Here is a 19,942-nt window from a genome sequence, read left to right as displayed (position 1 = left end):
ACCCTATTGACCTCCATCTTCATTTTTTATTTTACACCTATTATTTTGCTCGGTGTGGAATTTATTTTTTTTAAATTAAAATATATTATATATATTTAATAACTTAATATTTATTAATTTCTGTTTATTTATGTAATAAAATAAAAGTTCTAATAAAAATTCAAATTTTTATTTTATTTGTTTCAAAGATATTCTCGTATTTGTTAGTTTTTTGGTTCGCACCTATTATTTTGCTCGCCACTGTATGTACAGTAAGGTAATATAAGGAATACATTTAAAATGCATGTGTTTAAATAAATTTTTAACTTGACAGTATAAAAGTTAAAGGTCTTAAGATTTCTAGGTCCGCTGACCACCCTGTTACACCTTCGTCTATTTTTTATATATTAGTTTTATGTAAAAGATATTTATGAAAACCTTAACATAACGTATTTTAGATTATTGAGGGAATACGCTGAATCACATGGTTTTTTATCTTATTATTTATTTCTAAGAGGGTTTGAAAAAATATCTCAGACACACGTTTCTTTTTTAACAATATAAAAAAAAAAAAGAAAAAAAAAAAAAAAAAAAAAAAAAAAGAAATGAAAAACTCAAATGTTTTCAATTTTCTTTTCAGTTTAGTGGAGACTTATAAGTTCGAACGGTAATGCACGTTTATTTCCAGTAAACGGAATTTTTTTTCTTGTTTAAACTTTGCTATGAGCTTTTTTGCATTTGAAGAAACTTAAAAACTTCAATTCATACGAGAGACATTTTATAGATCGTCTAAGTTCACTTCGTTCACAATATCTTGCCCAACATCCATTGCGTTGGATTCATCCGCAGCTTTTGCTGCCATTTTCTCATCTAGGACAGGATCTTTTTCAATCTTCTCAAGCCGTTTCACTCCCTATAAAATGAAATGAATTATTTACAAGAAATTTAACTTAAATACGAGGATTATTATCACTATTATTAACATTATTATTATTAACATTATTATTATTATTACTATTATTATCATTATTACTATTATTTATTATTATTATTATCATTATTATTATTATTATTATTATTATTATTATTATTATTATTATTATTATTATTATTATTATTATTATTATTATTATTATTATTACTATTATTATTATTATTATTATTACTATTATTATTATTATTATTATTATTATTATTATTATTATTATTATTATTATTATTATTATTATTATTATTATTATTATTATTATTGTTAATATTTCCCAACCTAAAAGAAAAAAGATTTACATAAATGCAAGAATATTATAAAATAAGCGCGTACTTTCACTTCTTGTGAAATTGTCTTAATCTTTTCAGAGTATAAGTCGTATACAAATTGGGCAAGGTGTGGCATATCACAAATGATCAGAGGTTCACCATCAGGTTGAATTGAGTTCTACAAATAATGTTAAATTTATAAAATAGAATTGAATAGAAAATAACGAAGTTGTTAAAATAATAAAAGTCGTCTAATCACCAGTCTTTTTGTTGGGTAGCTTTCCCAGGGCGCAAGGAAAAGCTGCATCGGTCGCGACATCAGCTACAAATATAAAAACAATCATTTTTTCACACATTTTTTTATCGATTGTTTAAAGTAACTAAATAAATAAATTTAAAAAAAAAGGGGTGGGGGTGGGGGGGGGGGGGGTGGTGGTTATCAAATCAAATGTTTACCTGGCTAAAAGCTGGTCGTAGTTCAAAACAGTTTTGAAAAAGACTAATACGAGCAAAAACATATAATCCCAAACGTGCACGCGACATTGCCACAATTAATCGACGAACGTCGCGTAGATGTCCAACAGACTTCGTACGAACAAGTGATAGTATTATGTAGTCGTTCTGCTGACCTTGGTACCTGTCAACTGTTGTCACCTGAAAAAACGACCAAAATATTTGCAATTTCAAATCATTGATCATTCACCTTCATGGAAAAAAAGCCATTTTCAAATTTCATTATTTTCGTGCATTTAAACTAAAAAATTTCATCAAATCAGTAACAAAATCCAACAATATCAGTGTAAAATGGGGCGATGGAGATGTACGGAAGGGATCATGTAGTATTCAGTTTTTAAAGAAACGCGTAAAATAAATATTTTCGATCAAAAATTTTCACGATATTCCTATTCGTGTGAAAAGTATCGTGTTGAAAATACACACGAAAATACGCCGAAGGAACGGCATAGAATTTTTTTGACGTGTGAACTTTAAATGGTAAAGAATAACACGGTAAGGAATCACGTGGTAACTGTCGTAATCAAGTGTTCGTTTTCATTACTTTATTCAAAAAGAACGCAAAAAATTGAAAGATCTTCTTGTATATATCCGTATGGTCCGAATAAATATCGCAGAAAACGTTAAGTGATCATCATAAATACCATGCAAAAGTCGCTCAAAAATCAGCGAGTTGATATGACTTATTTTGATTAAAACTGACTAAGGTGTAAGCATATTCTGTATGATTTTAATCGCTTATGAGTAAGGTGAGGCACTTGTAGACCTAGGGTCCATTTAGGTAAAAAACACTAATTTTTCTATTGTTATTTATTTTTCTCTTTAATAGTATAAATGAGATTTGATTATGGAGGGTTTCCATAGTTACAAACGGGAAAAACTGTATGCTTCATTATGTACGAAACAGACTCTGAGTAGCAGTGGATCTGGAAATCTGGTTGAATGCAAGAAGACTTTTCAGTTTACAAGTCATTTTTGTCAAAATGACTTGTAAACTGAACTTGTAAAATAACGAATAACGACCGTGTTTTGACAATAATGGATGATTGCTCAAATACTTAGGTCGTTAGGAAAGTTCGTAGAACTTCATCTATAAAGATACAATGAGACAGGAAATAATTAAATATTTATATATCATTTTAAACTGCGTTTAATTATGAACATTTTAAGTACTTGTTGAAGTATTTTGAATGTTTATTAAAAAAGTTATTTAAATTTTACTATATACGTTTTCAAGAAAAAATTTAAAAATGGATAAATTTGAATATCGAGCATATGTTAAAACCCGTGCTCTACTTGGAGTTTCAGCACAAGCCATAACCGATGAGTTGGTTTTAGTTCATGGTGACCAAGCTCCAAAATATAGTACAGTTGCCAAGTGGGCTACTTTATTTAAAGATGGTAGAGAGAGTCTCGAAGATGATCCTCGCTTAGGGCACCCTCAAACCACGTATACAGCTGAGAATATTGAACGTGTGCGAGCCATTATTGAAGAAAATCCTCATGAAACACATGATATAATTGAAGCCCTGACATCGATTAATCGCTTTACAATCAACGAAATCATTCACAACGCACTTAAAAAAAGAAAATTAACATCACGTTGGATACCCCACGAGTTAACCGATCAAAATCGCAAGAATAGAGTTGAGGCATGTAAGGAAAATTTAGCTCTTTTCAGAAACGGTCCATGGAGACTATGTGATATTATTACAGGGGATGAGTCGTGGTTTTATTTGAGACAAGTTGGACACAAGTCGGCAAACGCTAGTTGGGTCGGCGAAGGTGAAAGTCCAAGAACTATAGTAAGATGCGACAGGTTTCAGCCAAAAAACATGTTCTACATCTTCTTCAAAACAACAGGTGTTGTTCATTTGGGTTATGTTGAAAAGGGAGACACCATTACTAGCGAATATTATATAAAAAATTGTTTGAAACCTCTTATATGCGAAATAAATAAGCAAGGACCTAAAACAGGCACTCAAAATTTCAAATTTCTCCATGATAACGCTCGACCCCATGTGACTGAAACCGTCACAAATTGTCTAAACCAAGCTGGAATTACAATAATTCGCCACCCACCATACTCACCAGACTTAGCTCCATCCGATTATTGGCTATTCGACTTGATAAAAAAAAATCTTGATGACGATACTGACGTCGAAAGTCAAAAAACTCGCATAACGAAGCTACTTCAAAGTATACCCAAAGAAGAGTATAAAAAAACGTTTGACAAATGGCTTGAAAGGATGCAACTTTGTATAGATAACGATGGACATTATTTTGAACATTTGATAAAACAAAATTAAAAAAAACTCTTCTTTTTTTTTTTTTAGAGGGGAGTTCTACGAACTTTTCTAACGACCTAAGTAATAATCTCCTCGTAATAAAATTCCGTAGAAAAAAAATGTTTCTAATTTTTTGCCCCCACATACCTCCTTTCAAAATGTGATATGTTGCAGCAGATGTTTGGATGAGAAACCATCCAGGACAACAAACGATCATACATACATATACAAACACAAATTTTCACTTAAATTTATCCCATAATTTTTCTTTATATTACAATAAAAGCGATCCATAAATTAAAAATTAAAAAATTTTGTATATACAGTTGTGCACATAATTATAGACGCATTATATATTTTATAAAGACGTGTTTTTTTTTTAAAATTTAAACAAAAATGGAAGAAAATAAATTAATAAATTTAATCCTAATGGAGTTTTCTTTATTACCTATCAACATTATTTACTTTTATTTTTTAATTCTTTGTTGTTCGAAAAATAATTGGATTTCAACATAAATATTAAATAGTATGAGACCAAACGATTATGCATATATTTATAGACGAAAGCAGAAAATAAAAAATTCAGGTAAAACTACTGAAGATTGATTTGTGAAAATTTAATCTGCTAAACTTTACCGGCAGGCCGCCTAAGACAACAGACCGAGATGCAAGCTACCTCTTTCGAAAGGTAAGGAAAAATCTTACAATCAGTAACAGTAAACTTGTTAGAGAGTTTAACGGCTTGTTTAAAAATGTTAAAATTAGTGGGGAAATAATTAGAAGGATTTTAAATAAAAAAAAAAGAATCGGTTCATATAAAGCAGATAGAAAGCCATTGCTCAAATCACGGATAGGTTCCAAAAGCGAAAATGATGTCGAAAAAGACTTTACTGGACCAAAGAAGATTGGAGCAAAACCATCTTTAGCAATCAATCAAATCTTGAAGTCTTCAATCAAAACTCAAGAGTTATGCTAAAAATTTAGAATTCTAAATGATACGTAGACCGATTCGTTATAACAAAGTTACAAAGCGGAGGATGCTCAGTCGGTATGTGTGGTTGCTTTTCCCACAATGGCACTGGATGTTGCAAAGTGTATACGGGTCGAAATAACCAATTTACCTACGAAGACACCCTTGAAAATAAGCTTTTACCATCTGCTAAACTTTTTCATGATGAAAGTCAAGCATGGAAATTCAGCAGGACGGAGCTACAGCTCATATGGCGTTATTAGTCCAAGGCCTGTTCAAAGAGTAGCAAATTATGACCTTGTATGGTGCGCTAGGTCTTTAGATCTGAACCCAATCGATAACATTTATGGATGCAAAAATGATACCAATCAAGATAACATCCATAATGCATGTTAAAAAAGAGTTGGAGAGAATTTGGTCTGAAATTTCGAAAGAACTCTATGAAATTTATCAAATCAATACCAAAACGCGTTGGAGTCTGTTAAGTTGCCAAAGGTGGCTATCTCAAAGTTTCTTAAATTTTCACACTGTAAATTTTAAAAATATATAAAATGAAGTAGAACTTAATAATATTTCCTCATTTAGAATGATGGCAAAGGGAGACAGGTACTGGACTTTAGCACAATTTAGTTGTGGATCTAGTAAAGCAAGGTAAAACGTATCGTGAGGTTGAGAAAGAGACCGGAATTCTCAATTGCACAGTATCGATTTTAGTCTACAAAAAAAGTTAGCGAAAAAGTTGAAGAATAAGCAGGGCATCACTCCCGAAACAGTTTGTAAGAGATTGAGGGAAGCTGGTTTCCTTTGAAACGTACTTAAGAAGCCCTATCTAACAAAACACCATATAAAACGTCGATTCGACTTGCAAAAAAATACAGAACCTGGGTGTAAACCTTTGGAAAAAAAAATTTATGGAGTGATGAATCTAAAATCAATCTTAAATCATATAACGTGGCTAAAAAAGTATGTAATTAGTATAGGAAGGCTTGAGATTCCTTTTGAGAATCTTAATATAGGAAGATTCTCAAAATGAATCTCAAACCTTCAGCTCAAAAATTGCGACGGGGCAATAATTATAAATTTCAACAAAACAATGATCCAAAGCACACTGTAAAAGAAACAAAATGATTCAGTGATAATAATGTAGAAGTACTTTAATGGCCTGCACAGAGTCCAGACATAAGCCCCATAGAGTGGCAGTGAGCTATTTTGGACAGAAATATTGAAGATCGGTCAATCAGAAAGAAAGAAGAACTTAAAGAAGCTGTAACAGCAGCATGTTTGATTTATCAATAATAGGTTTGAGTTATCAAAGTCCTAAATGTGCGTGCGTGCATGTTTAAATAGACTTCAACTACTTTATAATTTAAAAAACAATGAATACCTTTAAGGGTTTCCCAATTAGCGGATTATCAGCACATCTTTTGTCGATGACGTCACGAATAAGATGTTTTTGTCCGTTGTAAGTAGTTAATATTGATATTGACGAGGCGGGGTAACCAAGCAAACGCATATACATGAATAATGCAACACAGTATTCAGCTTCTGCAAGATTCTAGCATAAAGCAGTTTTATTTACAGCATTTGTCACAACTTGCTTAGAGAAATAAATTGAATTACCCATAAGCAAAACAAAATATTTGAATGCAATTTATAAAAGTTAAGTACCTGATAAAAGTAAGGGTTGGGTTCTGATTCGCCGACACCGTTAAAGTCCTGAACGTCGATTAACTGGTAGTCGAAGAACATTCCCGGGTTTCCCTGCTTAAATTTTGTCCAAGTGACAACGTGTTGCAAGTCACCCAGTTTATCGTATCGCCAACTGTACAACTGACATAGGCTGTAAAACAATGTTTTTTAAATAAAAAAGAAAATTCAAATGTTGTTTTGATACAAAAATAATCTTAACAGCTTACTTTGGTCGGGCCCTCCCTTGTGCATCTAACTGAACATAAGGAACACCGAGTCTCACAAATCTTGTAAATAGAGATTGTTCCATATTTGAAAACTTTTGGAAAGCCATATTTTTAATGACTGGAGGAAGCTATAAAAATTATTATTTTTTTATATTTATAGTTCAATAAAAGGAAACTCAAGTTAATCTTAATCTGAAAAATATTTTATGACAAAAAAAGAAAATGGACCTGATGATGATCACCAATTAATATGACTCTTTTTAAACGATTGTGCCCATCCTGGGGATTCTACGTAAAAATGAATAACTTTAAGAAGAAGGTTCCAAAGCAACGTCAAATTTGGAAGAATAGAGCAAAAACTTACCTGCAACATCAGTGGAATAAAAGTTTCTATTTCAAGGATTTGAGCAGCTTCTTCCATCAGAACGTTATCATACTAAAAACCAAGTTAAGCAATTCAGCTAAAGTGATCTTCGTAGCTTATCATTAAAGAATACCTCAATATAATTTTTATAAAAATTAGGAAAAGAAGAAATAAACCTTGTAAAGTTTACACCAAATAATTTTCTTTTATTGAAATGGTAAAAGTAGTGCGCTGTGAAACTCATATATAAATAAAAATAGAGCAAGGACCGCTAGTTAGTAATTTGTCGAAATTCGAATACATTTTTTCGGTTGAAAATCGTGAAGGGAAAAAAAAAAAAACAAAAAAAAAAAGATTTTAGTAATTTTGTTTCTTTAACATGATTTTTTTTATGATGTCATTGAAAAGTTGAATATAAAAAAAAAATAGTTTTAAATCTTCAAGTAAATGAACCTGCTAAAAAAAACTCATTTAAATTAAATTCTTTTAGCGTCTGCAAAAAAACGCAGCGTCAAAAATCAGAACGCGGGTTTTAATTCACGATTAAAACTCGTCATTTTAAGTTTTTAATGCTGCAAGGTATCAGTTATAAACCTTGAAATTCAATTCCACAAGATCTCTTCTTCGCAAAGCAGCATGGGTGCAAGTCATTGCTATGATCTTAGCAGTTTTTATTAGTAGATACTTTGAACGATCTCGCCCTAAAGAGAAATTTGCAACTCATCAATAAAATTTTCAATTTAAAACCTTTTGAATATAATTTTTCATTAATTAATGACATATTTTGCATAATTTTTTTTTACCACTTCTTAGAAGTTCAAAAGCCCTGAACTCTTCCAGCTCAGTGAATATTTTTTGGATGTGTCTGTAGCAACCCTGAAGAAAAGTAAAAATCAAGAACCATTCATTACAAAATTCTGCAACTCAATATTAAAGATTAAATTAAGATAAAAATAAACGAAGTTTTTAAATATTGGATAAATAAACAAATTTTTATAAACAACAAAAATATAAACAAACAACTTTTTATTTGTTTTTTTTTTGCTTTCTGTTTCATCACACTTAACAGAAAAAAAAACTAACCTCAGCTATAATCCAATCTTCTTCATAAGAGTGTCGTTTGAACAAAGGCTGTAAAAATATCAAATACTAATCAAAGACGTGCTTAAAAAAAATCAAAAAAATAATTAATAAAGCAAAAATAATAACAAAAAACTCCCCCCCCCCCCAAAAAAAAAAAAACAAAACAAAAAAAAAAACAAAAAAAATAAAAAAACAAAAAACAACTTACTTGTGGCGCATTTAAGAAATAAACTTTAAAAGGAAACAGCTCCGCAACTGCTTCAGAATCATTACTCTTAAAGAAAAGATAGCGTGTAAATTCAATCATGAAAAAACAGTGGAAAAACAAGATATAAGTTATATGCTAAAAATTAAGTGTCATACCTTATGCTTTAACTGACTATTATATTTTTCCCAGCGTGATACAATCTAAATGAACAACTAAACATGTTGATATATATATTCAACATAATTAAAACAATATTATGATAATAAACCCTTCAATAATTTTTTGCATTTTTTTAATGTGAAAAATATCTGATAGCAATATTAAAGTTCTTTCGGTTCGAATAAAGTTTTAAAAGCACTAAATATACTTTTATCTATTTTCCTTAACCTAGTTTCAAAAGATTATATATATTTTTTCAAAAGGTATATATATATATTTTTTCTTAATCTATTTTTATTTGTTAAATAATTAAATAAAAGTCATAACTAAATCATATCCAACAATTATCACAAGTGAAAACTAAACTATTTTACAATATTTTAAATGTTTTAAACAAAAAATATATCACCTGGTACAAGTAAAAATGTCCAGCTGTTTCACAGGTATATCCAACATCACCAGGAACACCCAAGCTCTCCTGTAATGCAACAAGTTTTTTTAGAAAAGTGCTAAAGTTTGATATACATCATTTCTTTATAATATTCCAATACACAAAGAAAACTTCCGTAAAAATTTCAGCTTGGGACTGCTACCAAACTTTTAAATTAATACTTCAATTATCTAACCCCAGATATAAAACAGGTCATAAAGGCAAACTATTTTATTACCTTAACTTATTACTGGTAACATGTAAACCAGTGCAGCACATTTATAATATTTGAAACATTCATAATGCTAGGAACTGCATCTACATAACAGCATTGGAAAACCACTAAGATAATACTTGCAATGAGAATTGATGCATTTAAAAAAATTTGAAAATATCATGATTTGTGAATGACAGCAGTGGATGAGCCATAATGAATGAATAAAAAAACTTCACATAACAAAGAAAAAAAACAGCAATTATTATTGATTTCAAAACAAATAAAAATATGCTTTCAGAAAGATGGGTAATTAATAATGTTATTTCTATAAGTATCACTTGATATTTGATCAAAACGAATGTATGTAATACACTGCAATATATAACGCAATTTAAGCAGCAGTTTCATGTAGCTCAAAAACTACATTGATTAACAGTTTGGTAGCAACTTATCAACATTGTAAAACCTACATAACAATTTTACATAATAACTTCTTCATTTCTTGAAATATTTTGGAGACTGCCAATTTATTAATTCGCATACTTTTTTTGTGTAGTAATATTAATCACTCAGTAAATTATCCAATGCAAAAACTAGCAGTTCAAGACTTTTTAACTAAAATTATAATTAATTAAAAAAAAAAAGAACAAGTAAATCTTACCTGAAGTCGCTGGACTTCTTCAAGCAAATGCAACCTTCGTGCAAGTACAAAGTTTACACGACCATATCTGTAGCAAGAACGGCAATAGTTATACTATTATCTCAAACAAGCACAATCAACTCTTGTTGATTGATAACCATTCCATGAAATTTTGTAGCATAGAGGTAAAAAAAAAAAGGAGATAGAAATCAACCTGCTAAAGTCTTTGTCAGTCTCTAAAGATTCTGCAGCATGACCCAAACGTAACAAATGTCTCTCGTCAATGTCCAAAGCCATAATTTTTTCAAACAGTTGATTTAAAGCCTAAAGCACAATGAAATTTCCAGCAAAAATTACAATTAAAAAAATTTCTTAAAATTTAGATTGAGGCTTTATTTAGGAAATACAACTTATTTTTAGAGAAATTTGATTTTATGCATATTTTTTTGTGTTAAAAGAAACAAAGTGAGAAAAAAAAAAATGAAACAAAACATCAATAAAAAAAACCTGATTTGAATGAGTAACAATGAGCGTTCTTTGATCTGGAAAATTATGATATATATTAGAGATAATTTGTACAGCAACATCAGTTTTTCCAGTACCAGGAGGACCTACAACCTACAATAGTGAAAATATCACAAAACTGGAAAATAGAAGCAAAAAAAATTCAAGATATGTAATTGCAAATGAAACTTCTCAATGAAACAATAGTGTTCAAGTAGAAGACTAAGAGATAAAATGATTTAAAGAGCTGATTTATGTAAAAGTGTTGAAAAGAGATATAAACTACAACTGTAAAATGAGTTTCTATACCATTGTAAGCCCTGGCTGCATTCCTGACCTGATTGCTTCTACCTGTGTTGGTGTGAATGGTACAGTATTCCTATAAATAACAACTATTCATTTATTGATTCAATACATAAATTAAACAATATTGTGTAAATATAATGCTATGTAACAAGCATATTTATATAGCATGTTAATATTATTACTGTGTAAAATAAGTATTAAATTAACATTAAGTAGCCAATTAACTTTAAGTTCCAGGTCAAGTTATTAATAATAAATTCAATAATAAAGATACCTCTAATTAAATAAAGTATTTTGAAATTGCAGGTGTAATGCATCAGAACTGGTGTATAATTTTGTAAGTAGATAAAGATAAATAAAAACTTGCATTTTTGGTTTATTGTAAGGATAAGGTCCTCTGTTAGGAACCTGATAAGGGACAACAATTAATTCCTTTTTTTCACATTGTTCATCAGCTTTTCGCTTTCGAGAATCTTTTTCAACTGGAAAAGTGACTCTAAGAAAAAGAGCAATATACTTTTTCAATAAATACTTAACAAAAAAAATAATCAAACAACCATTAAAAGAATGTAGAGCAACTTACTTAAAAGGTGGCACTGGTTCTGTTGCCTCGCACTAAAATAGTGTTAAATTGTTTAAACAATAATTGAAGTTTTTTTTACTTAAGGTTAATTAGTAACACATTTGAACTAATAAAATTTATGAGACTTTTTTATATTTATATAACCTTAACCAATATTTAAAACATACTTTGATACTAAAATCAGGAAATGAGGTTTTTAAATGATCAATATTCAAAAATGTATCAACAAAGTCCAATGTTGGTATTTGCTGGTCAACTCTATTGAAGAAAAAAACAAAATTATTTTAATTAAGATACTTCTTAAAAAAAAACAACTTAAAACCAGTTTAAAACCAGTTAAAGACTAGTTTTAAATTAAAGGTATAAAAAGTTTAGAGATTTCATAGACCTTCTAGACTATCAGTTTAGAAGGTCTATGAAAGTAATAGGTCTAAGTGTATAGAAGGTGTATAAGGTATCAGTAAAAGATCAATGTTTTTCCCTCTTTTTTTATTCTTTCTAAATCATTTATCTGTCAAAAATTAAAATAAATTTTTAATCCTCTCTGTTAAGTGCTCTGAAGGGTGATGACTTTTTCCCTTTTTTATTCAAATGGCCAAGGAATCATTAAATGAGGTTTTAATCACATATAAAAGTATGTACTTATTTAGTAAAGTATTTAGTAAGTATTAATTTGGTAAAAAAAATATCCCTCAAAAACAAAATTTTCAAAATCACAGTTGAGATTAATTAATTTAATGCATAAATATTTGTGTTACAGACTATTTTTTTAAAATTTACAGAGAATAAATTTAAAATAAGCAATAAAATTGCCACCAAAAAAAGAAATGTTTAAATATGGACTAATAATTTGTTTCATTTTGAAAAGTCTAAATTGAACAAAGCAGTCTTTATCCTGAGACAATTAAATCACTAAATCAATTGATCAGAATTCTGAAAGTGACTATTGTTATTCAATACTTAGCCAAAAAAGGAAAAGACTGTATCTTAGATGTAAAGTTTTTTCTGAAGAACTGATTGGACTCTGGGCCAAATTGAATATCCCTTTAATAACACACAAGTCAACTACTAGAAAAACGCAATAGTTTGTTTCAAGTTATCAGAAAAAACATTCAAATCCAATAAGAAAATGGAAGAGTTGAACAAAATATTTAATATCACTAATGACAAAGTAAACTGGCTAAGAATGGAAGACCAAAAATTTTATCAGTTACAAATAAAAAGGTATGGGCAAGCGGGTTTTGCAACAAACCAAACTAAAGAAGCAAACCAAACTAAAGAAGTTCATCCATCAAAAAATAGAAAATGGAATGAAAAAGATAAAGTGATAATATACCAACAGAAGAAATTAAAAAAAAACTTCAGACTCTCAAAGTGATGATAATTACAGTCCCAAATCAAAAAAAAAAAAAAAAAAAAAAAAAAAAAATGAAGCAATAAGCCTGCTGTTGCTGCTGTTTAACTGGTGAAAAAAAAAAAAAAAAAAAAACTTTAAGCAACCATCAAAGTTAAAAGGTGTGCCAACAGTTATGGAAACAAGGTGTTAAAGTTGTAACTCCAACTCAACCCATAGCATTTACAGAAATATTACGATAGAAATAGACATAAAAAAGAAAATTTAAAATTCACTCTAAAAGAAAAATTGCGGGCTCTTCGTTTTAATAGTAAAAGAATTGATGGAAAAGAAATACAAGTTGTAATTAAAAAAAAACTGTAAAAAACAAATCAAACTAGTTTTTTTATTACCAAACGGCAAAAGCTAAAAGTATATTCCATGTGGTTTGTAGTCTGTGGTTTGCTGAACTTTGATTTGTGGGATGTCATCAGAATGATCGTTTATGATGCAACTGCAGTAAAAACATGGAACCAAAAGGTGGTGTAGCAGCTTTTCTGAAATTAAATGTTCATTAAGAAAGGACTGCTTATTCTGCAATATATTGGTTGTCAGTGCGATGTGCTACTTTTTTGAAACATTTTAATATCTAACTTTGAAACTTTGGAACTCCAGAGTCATCATTGATCATTCATCATTACTTGTTTTTATTCTGGTTCAACATCGCAAAACCAATTAATTAAAAAATGTCATTTTGTAACAGAAAAAGATGGACACATGTTTTCTTTAAAATTGGACAGATAATGACACAGTAATAGACACTAAGGTCATCTAAATACTTTAATTTGTGTAAGTCAAACTTCTGGTCCATCTACAGTAGCGTGCAAGAATTTTATGCTGCCACATTGAAAGTACAAAATGCCTCGTGGTTGGATTTTCCAGCCACAAGACAATAATCCAAAGCATCATATAAATTCTGTTAAAAATTTTTTAAATTTGAAAAAATTCCATATTTGGACTGGCCTTCTCAAAGTTTGGATTTAAATCCAACAGAACTCCTTTGGGAACATCTTGATTGTCAATTGAAGGGTGAAAAACTGACCAATAAAAATGATTTATTCAAGACGCTTTATATTGTTGGGCAAATACCCCCATAAATATGCTTATCAACTTAGTTGACTCTACGCCTCATCATTGTCAAGCAATATTAAAATCTAGAGGCTATCCAACAAAATACTGATGTACTGAGATGAAAAAATATGGAGGAATTAGAAATTTATCTCCTTTTTAAATTTTTTTTCATTTTGTTTATAAACTTTTGTACGATTATGTTTTCAATAAATTTGAAATTCTTCCTTCCGTTACAAATTTTCATTTTTTTGAGTAAATTATACTATGTAGTCACTTTAGAAGAACAATTTATAAAAATTTCATTCATTTTCAGTGAAAAGATAAAAACTTACGAAAAAACAAGAAAATTTTAGCTGTTTTTGCATGCTACTGGAAGTACAGAAATCTTTCAGCACATTTTAGCCTGTAAATGTTACCTGGTAAGTATTTGATTGAGCCTAATTTTTTATTTTTTTTATTTTTTGGTGGTATGTAATGTTAAATTATGGGCCTAATATGTCCAGATAGAAAACTGGCTTGGCCTGTTAAATTTTCAGCCCAGACTGACCTCATTCAACATAATGAATAATTGGACTCAGTTTAGCTTTTTTATGTTTACATTATTTCTTCTTTCTCTTTCTGGTTGATTAATTATTTGTTTGATTGGTTGAATCATTATTTGTTTGATTGGTTGATTCATTATTTGTTTAAACAAAATAAGTCAAAGTAAAACATTCCATCAAAGTTCCAAAAATATAATCAAATAAATTAAATTTATGTCTGAAATTCAATTTTAAAGATATTTTTAACAAGCAATAGCTTGTTAATTCTCCACATTATTAAGTGGTCTTTGGAATTCACTGTCAAAAAAAGCAAAAAAATCACAAAATTCATCAACTTTATAAGTTGTCTAAAACCCATATTTATGACCAGTTTTCTATTTTCAAAGGTTTAGACAGTAGTAAAGGGGTACCAAAAATTGTTCTGGAGCAGGGTCGCAATGTAGTTATAGAAAAGAATTTTAAGTAAAAAATATTTTAAGTAAAAGAAGATATACATTACTTTAAATTATCCCAAGCATTACTTGAAGTGCTTCTAATTACTGTCCTTTAGAATTCTTTCATGTCTTTCATTAAAAATATGAACATGAGTGCAAAAAATAATTGCATAGAACTGATATGAGATAATGGTTTTCATGTTTGAATTTTCAATGTTAATCATGTAGCAAAATGCCAAATTGATTTACTGACTATAAGATTCTTACAAACCAGATGTAAAATATTTACAAAGAAGTAAATGCTAAAGTCATAATTTTTCTTGAGGTTGTACAAAATATATTCTTGATGCTGCTTTAAACAAACAAAAATTCTATGATGACCGATCCGCTAAAAAAGCCCTTCAATGATGAACTTATTTTATTCCTAAAAAATTATACAATTGTTAAAGAAAATGGCATAATACTGATATCAACATTGATGAACAGAATTTTAAAAAAATCTAAGAAAATTTAACAAATGGGTATAACAGCTCAAAAACAACAGTGTTTTCAAAGGCCAAAGGCAAAATATTACAAAACTCTCATAACCTAATAGCTGGTAATATTTTGAAACTCTTTTTCTATTTAAATTTTCAGTACTAATTGAAAATTAATTTTAAAACTTTGTAGAATTCAATTTTAAAAATTCATAGAGAAGCAAATAATATTAAATCAGTTTCTTAAAATATTGCAATGACTTCTTTTATCTTCACTTTTACAGTAAAATAACATCATGTCAGTTACTTGCTGTTAAACTATAATTATCAATTCATAAAATATATACAAATACAAAAAAGATTAGGATTCAATCAATAGAAAATCATTAAATATCCTATTAAAGAGTGTTAAATATTCATATAAAAAAAAACCTTTACATACAAAATATTTACAAGAAAATAGTGTAAAAATAAAAACAAAAATTTTTTTTGAAACCTTTTATAGTTAGCAGATGCTGGATCTCCATAACCAAGGAATATATCATGTATCCATTCTGGGACTAAACACTGGGTGTTCATCAAGTCACGTATTGTTTCTAAGACAGCCTGAAATATTGGTCTCAAAAATTTTGGAAAACTTTAATGCAATATGCCAAGTGTCAAAAATAGATAAATAAATTGTAACAAAGTATTGTTAAAGAAAACAAGAAACAAACATTGAAAAACAGAAAACTTCGATACTCTACAATTATTTGATCTTTTTGTTTTTAAAGAAAAATGAATATTTTGCAGAATATTCACAGCTTTATACAGTTTCTTTCAAATAATTATGAAAAATATTTGAAAGCATGTTAGATTGAAAAAGCAATTTTACGTATGTATTCAAAAAAAGAAACCCTTGAACAAAAGCATCTACAAAATAACAAACTAAAAAATGTTTCAAATGATAAAAGCAAATTACAACATCTAAACTTACTTTAAAGTTGTTCTCTTTTGGTTTTCTCCTCATTATAACATTGAAAGACTCATAAACGTCCTTAAAAACAATAAAAGAAAAAACAAATAAAAAAGTGAGGCGTCAAAAAATTGATAACAACAAAACTAAAAAAACCAAATAAAATCACAAAAGTGTACTATGAATTTATTTAAAACTGTTGAGATTTTTTGTTGTACATTTTCATACAATCTTATTGTATACTTCTGTTTATATTTTAGACATTTTAGTGGATAGAAAACATTTTTCTTTTCTTAAGAGCACTAAGACACTTTATCTTACCTTCAGCTGCTAAACAGTTCAAACATTGGGTCAAACATTTGATAATTACCTTGAGGAGCATGCCTTAACAGAATCTTAACAAACTAACTTTCTAAAAAACATGCACTAAAACATGCATGCACTAATTATGGCTCAGTACAAGTATTAGCCAGCTTAGAACAAGTATAAAACTAAGTTTATGACACCTACTGGCAACACAAATATAACAAGGAGAAGATACTTAATAAGATGATATTTCAATCTAACATCCATACTTGGATGGTAGATTGGAATAACACAAAGCTACTACAGAATGTGCAACTAAGACCTGTACTAACAAAAAGCAGGTTATTTGTTACATGATCATACAAGTTCCAGTTCCTGGAGGCTAATCCACAATATGCTCACATTAGAAAGCAGGACGGACATGAAAAAACCTCATCATGACATCTTAAACAAGTTCATACTCAATGATCCTAAAAACTCAAACAAAACTTTCTACAAAGACCTACAAATTTTACAAAAGAATCTTTACAACCAACTCTTTCACTAAAATCTACCATCTATACTAGAAAAAACCTATCAATGAACTTTTTTTTTGGTAGCTAATTTTTATATTTTAATGCTGTGTTGCAACAAGGAGTTGTTACCTTAGTAACAACTCCTTGTGCAACACAACATTAAAATATAAAAATTAGCTACCAACCAAGGTGTCTAAAATGAATAAACATACTTATTATATCGTATAAATAAAGGAAAATTTTATGATTTTGCTTAATATTGTTGACCTTATTAACATTGTTTTGAACTTATACTTCGATGCCATTTTAATGTTTTTAAAACATTGCTAAAAATATTTTCCTAATTTTGATTTGTTTATCTTCAGTTTAAAAAAAAAAATTAAAAACAACTTATTCTAAAACTTTCTACCTCTGAGCCACTATTGGTTTTGCTCATGTCAGCTTCATATTGGTTTGTATCTAGCCATACTCTATAGGTACGATCATCCCCTTTTAGTTCAGGTTTTGGATCTGGACCTGTAATTTTAACATAAACTCTTGTATTTATCAATGTTTCAAAGTTATAAACAGTTTATTAATCAGAAGTTTATGATTTAATTAACAGCTAAAAACCTTCTTCAATCACTTTTCCCTCTTCATCAAGCATGCCGTCAATCTCACAGCCCCGAACATATGAAATCCCAAACTAATAAAGCAGAAAATAATCAAAACATTAAAAAATAATTTTGTAAAGTGCTATAATTGTTTGTGTGATTTAAAATTGATATAACTTATATTTACAATAAACTGCATAGCTTTTAAAAACTAAAACTATTTCGAATGATTTACAAAATTTCTTTTTTTTAATATGCTAAAAATAAATAAATTTTGTAATTGGTATAGTTCTATGAGCAAAAACAAAATTAAAGCAAGTTAAGAAAGCGGATAACGATAAACTAAAGCAATATTTTCAAATGATTTTGTTGAGCAAAATAATCTAAGATTGAAATTCCTACTAATAACTATTAAAAAAAAAAAAAAGTCAAAAACCCAAATAACCTTTAATCAAACTTCCTTTAACTGTTTAAATTATTTTAAAGACTGTATGTATGCACGTATAATAATCAAATTGTGGGAATGCATGCAAACTTTATAATTACATATTAAATTTAACCTGATCTGCAAATGGAATTGATTTGTCATATCTCTGATTATACACTGTTTTTTGAGCTTTTATCGATATTAGGAACGCAACATCGTGTTTTCTTAAACCTGCAAACAAACAGTTGAAATTAAATTTTAAGATTTGAAAACTGATTTAAAACAACTTCACTTTTGTAAATACCTTCCCATTCTTCACGCAGCACCTGGCGTTGACTAAGTGTTATTTTTACATCAGCCAAGACTCTAGAAGGACAGGTTTCTCCTACTTTTGGTTTTCCAACCTATCAAAGCATTCAGAATATAAATAAAAGCTTTCTTTATTAATCAAAAAAAAAAAAAAAACTTCTACGTTCCCTTTCATCTTCTCAGAGTACTCAAAGTTAAGAACAAAAAAATAACGAGAGCTTACCTCTATTATTGAAAAACTGTTGATCGGCTTAAAAAGAAATAAATAAATCAAAATATTTCATTAGAGAAAATAAAAAAATTTAGCATAAAAACATTTGCAGCTTACAAGTGCCATGCGTGCCCAACCTTGAAATAATGTATCACCATATTCACTTTTCCTGGAAAATGTTTGTATAACTTTTTTAAATACAAATATCTACAAGTTAAAAAATATTTACTAAATTTTAAATAAAAACTAATAGCAATATGAATGTTTGAATATGAACTTTAATTTCGTATCTTTAAAATTATGTGTTTTAAAAGTAAGAAACTTTTCTAGATATCCATAGAAACATTACAAATAGTAAACACCTAGGGAATAACCTCCAGCTACCATCAAGAAAATAAAAAATTGTTCTATAAAGGTCTTAACTAAAAAAACCCAGGAAGGAAAAGCAACATACCATGGTTTTATTCGACTAATTGCATCTTCAATATCGCTACGCACTTCATCTAAAAAATGCCATGGAAGAAAATGCTTCTGTAATTTTAAATAAAAAATTGTCACATAAAATCTAATATAAGAACAAAAACTCTGAGGTTTTGTTCTTATAGTAGATTTTGAGGACAACGCCAATTTTCATTGACAAGTTCAACTCAAACTATTCTATTACAACTATTGCAGTCTAATAGAACTTGTAAGAAACTTATATCAAATTGCATTATGGTTTTATTAGATAAGATTGATTGAAATACCATCTTAAACATTTAAAAAGAACATAAAAAAACATTCATCTACACTTTATATAAAAAGAACTTAATATATTTTGTTAAAGATTTTCTTAATTTAAAATATTACTTAAAAATTTGTAACTATAACAATATTTTAGTGTAAAAGGAAACTTCAAGAATATGTTATAATTCATACTTTGTTTATCATTCATACTTTGTGAATCATTCATACTTTGTGCAGTGAGATTCAAACCAGCAGTGAAATAAGAAATACCTTTTTTAACACATAAGTTTACAATGATTCTCAGTTTCAATTCCAATAAAATTATGAATAACTTATTTTATAGCCAATTAATATAAAAATGGCACAGCACATTTTGCAAGAAAAACTCAGTTTAGTTATTTTTTCCAAATTTTGCTTTTGAATGAAAACAAGTATTTAACTTTAAAACAGTTGAAAAAAATATCTAAAAACAAAATGAATTCAAAGTTGCTCTTTTCAGCTCTGAACCAATTTTTATAAACAATTTGCTTATTGCATGACTAACACCATCATAAGCAAACTTTTTTG

The 19,942-nt window shown here is 28.6% G+C and overlaps 1 protein-coding gene across 1 annotated transcript in view; it reads right to left on the bottom strand.

The window, feature by feature from the left end:
• Positions 1-593: 593 nt before the first annotated feature.
• Positions 594-19,942, bottom strand: part of LOC145182752 (RNA helicase aquarius-like) — a 42,936-nt gene continuing 23,587 nt past the window's right edge. Inside the window, exons 16-46 of the mRNA XM_090074795.1 lie at positions 19,104-19,152; positions 18,767-18,818; positions 18,662-18,688; positions 18,434-18,533; positions 18,263-18,360; positions 17,722-17,794; positions 17,519-17,625; positions 16,310-16,369; positions 15,830-15,939; positions 11,585-11,675; positions 11,418-11,449; positions 11,202-11,330; positions 10,838-10,907; positions 10,532-10,642; positions 10,239-10,348; positions 10,046-10,112; positions 9,147-9,215; positions 8,734-8,778; positions 8,579-8,644; positions 8,371-8,418; positions 8,091-8,163; positions 7,882-7,988; positions 7,288-7,359; positions 7,152-7,211; positions 6,924-7,051; positions 6,676-6,847; positions 6,392-6,562; positions 1,693-1,890; positions 1,496-1,558; positions 1,301-1,414; positions 594-892 (exon numbers count right to left, since the gene is read on the bottom strand). Coding sequence (XP_089930921.1) covers positions 758-892; positions 1,301-1,414; positions 1,496-1,558; positions 1,693-1,890; positions 6,392-6,562; positions 6,676-6,847; positions 6,924-7,051; positions 7,152-7,211; positions 7,288-7,359; positions 7,882-7,988; positions 8,091-8,163; positions 8,371-8,418; positions 8,579-8,644; positions 8,734-8,778; positions 9,147-9,215; positions 10,046-10,112; positions 10,239-10,348; positions 10,532-10,642; positions 10,838-10,907; positions 11,202-11,330; positions 11,418-11,449; positions 11,585-11,675; positions 15,830-15,939; positions 16,310-16,369; positions 17,519-17,625; positions 17,722-17,794; positions 18,263-18,360; positions 18,434-18,533; positions 18,662-18,688; positions 18,767-18,818; positions 19,104-19,152 — 2,807 coding nt within the window. The 3' untranslated portion in view covers positions 594-757. The remainder of the gene's footprint in view (positions 893-1,300; positions 1,415-1,495; positions 1,559-1,692; positions 1,891-6,391; positions 6,563-6,675; positions 6,848-6,923; positions 7,052-7,151; positions 7,212-7,287; positions 7,360-7,881; positions 7,989-8,090; positions 8,164-8,370; positions 8,419-8,578; positions 8,645-8,733; positions 8,779-9,146; positions 9,216-10,045; positions 10,113-10,238; positions 10,349-10,531; positions 10,643-10,837; positions 10,908-11,201; positions 11,331-11,417; positions 11,450-11,584; positions 11,676-15,829; positions 15,940-16,309; positions 16,370-17,518; positions 17,626-17,721; positions 17,795-18,262; positions 18,361-18,433; positions 18,534-18,661; positions 18,689-18,766; positions 18,819-19,103; positions 19,153-19,942) is intronic.

Source organism: Hydra viridissima, unplaced genomic scaffold (genome assembly GCF_058129835.1).
Source record: "Hydra viridissima isolate aposymbiotic clone 2 unplaced genomic scaffold, HvirCarnegie_v1 scaffold_17, whole genome shotgun sequence".
Taxonomy (NCBI): domain Eukaryota; kingdom Metazoa; phylum Cnidaria; class Hydrozoa; order Anthoathecata; family Hydridae; genus Hydra; species Hydra viridissima.
The sequence above is the reverse complement of the archived record's forward strand: the minus strand, read 5'-3'. Positions and strand labels throughout refer to the sequence as shown.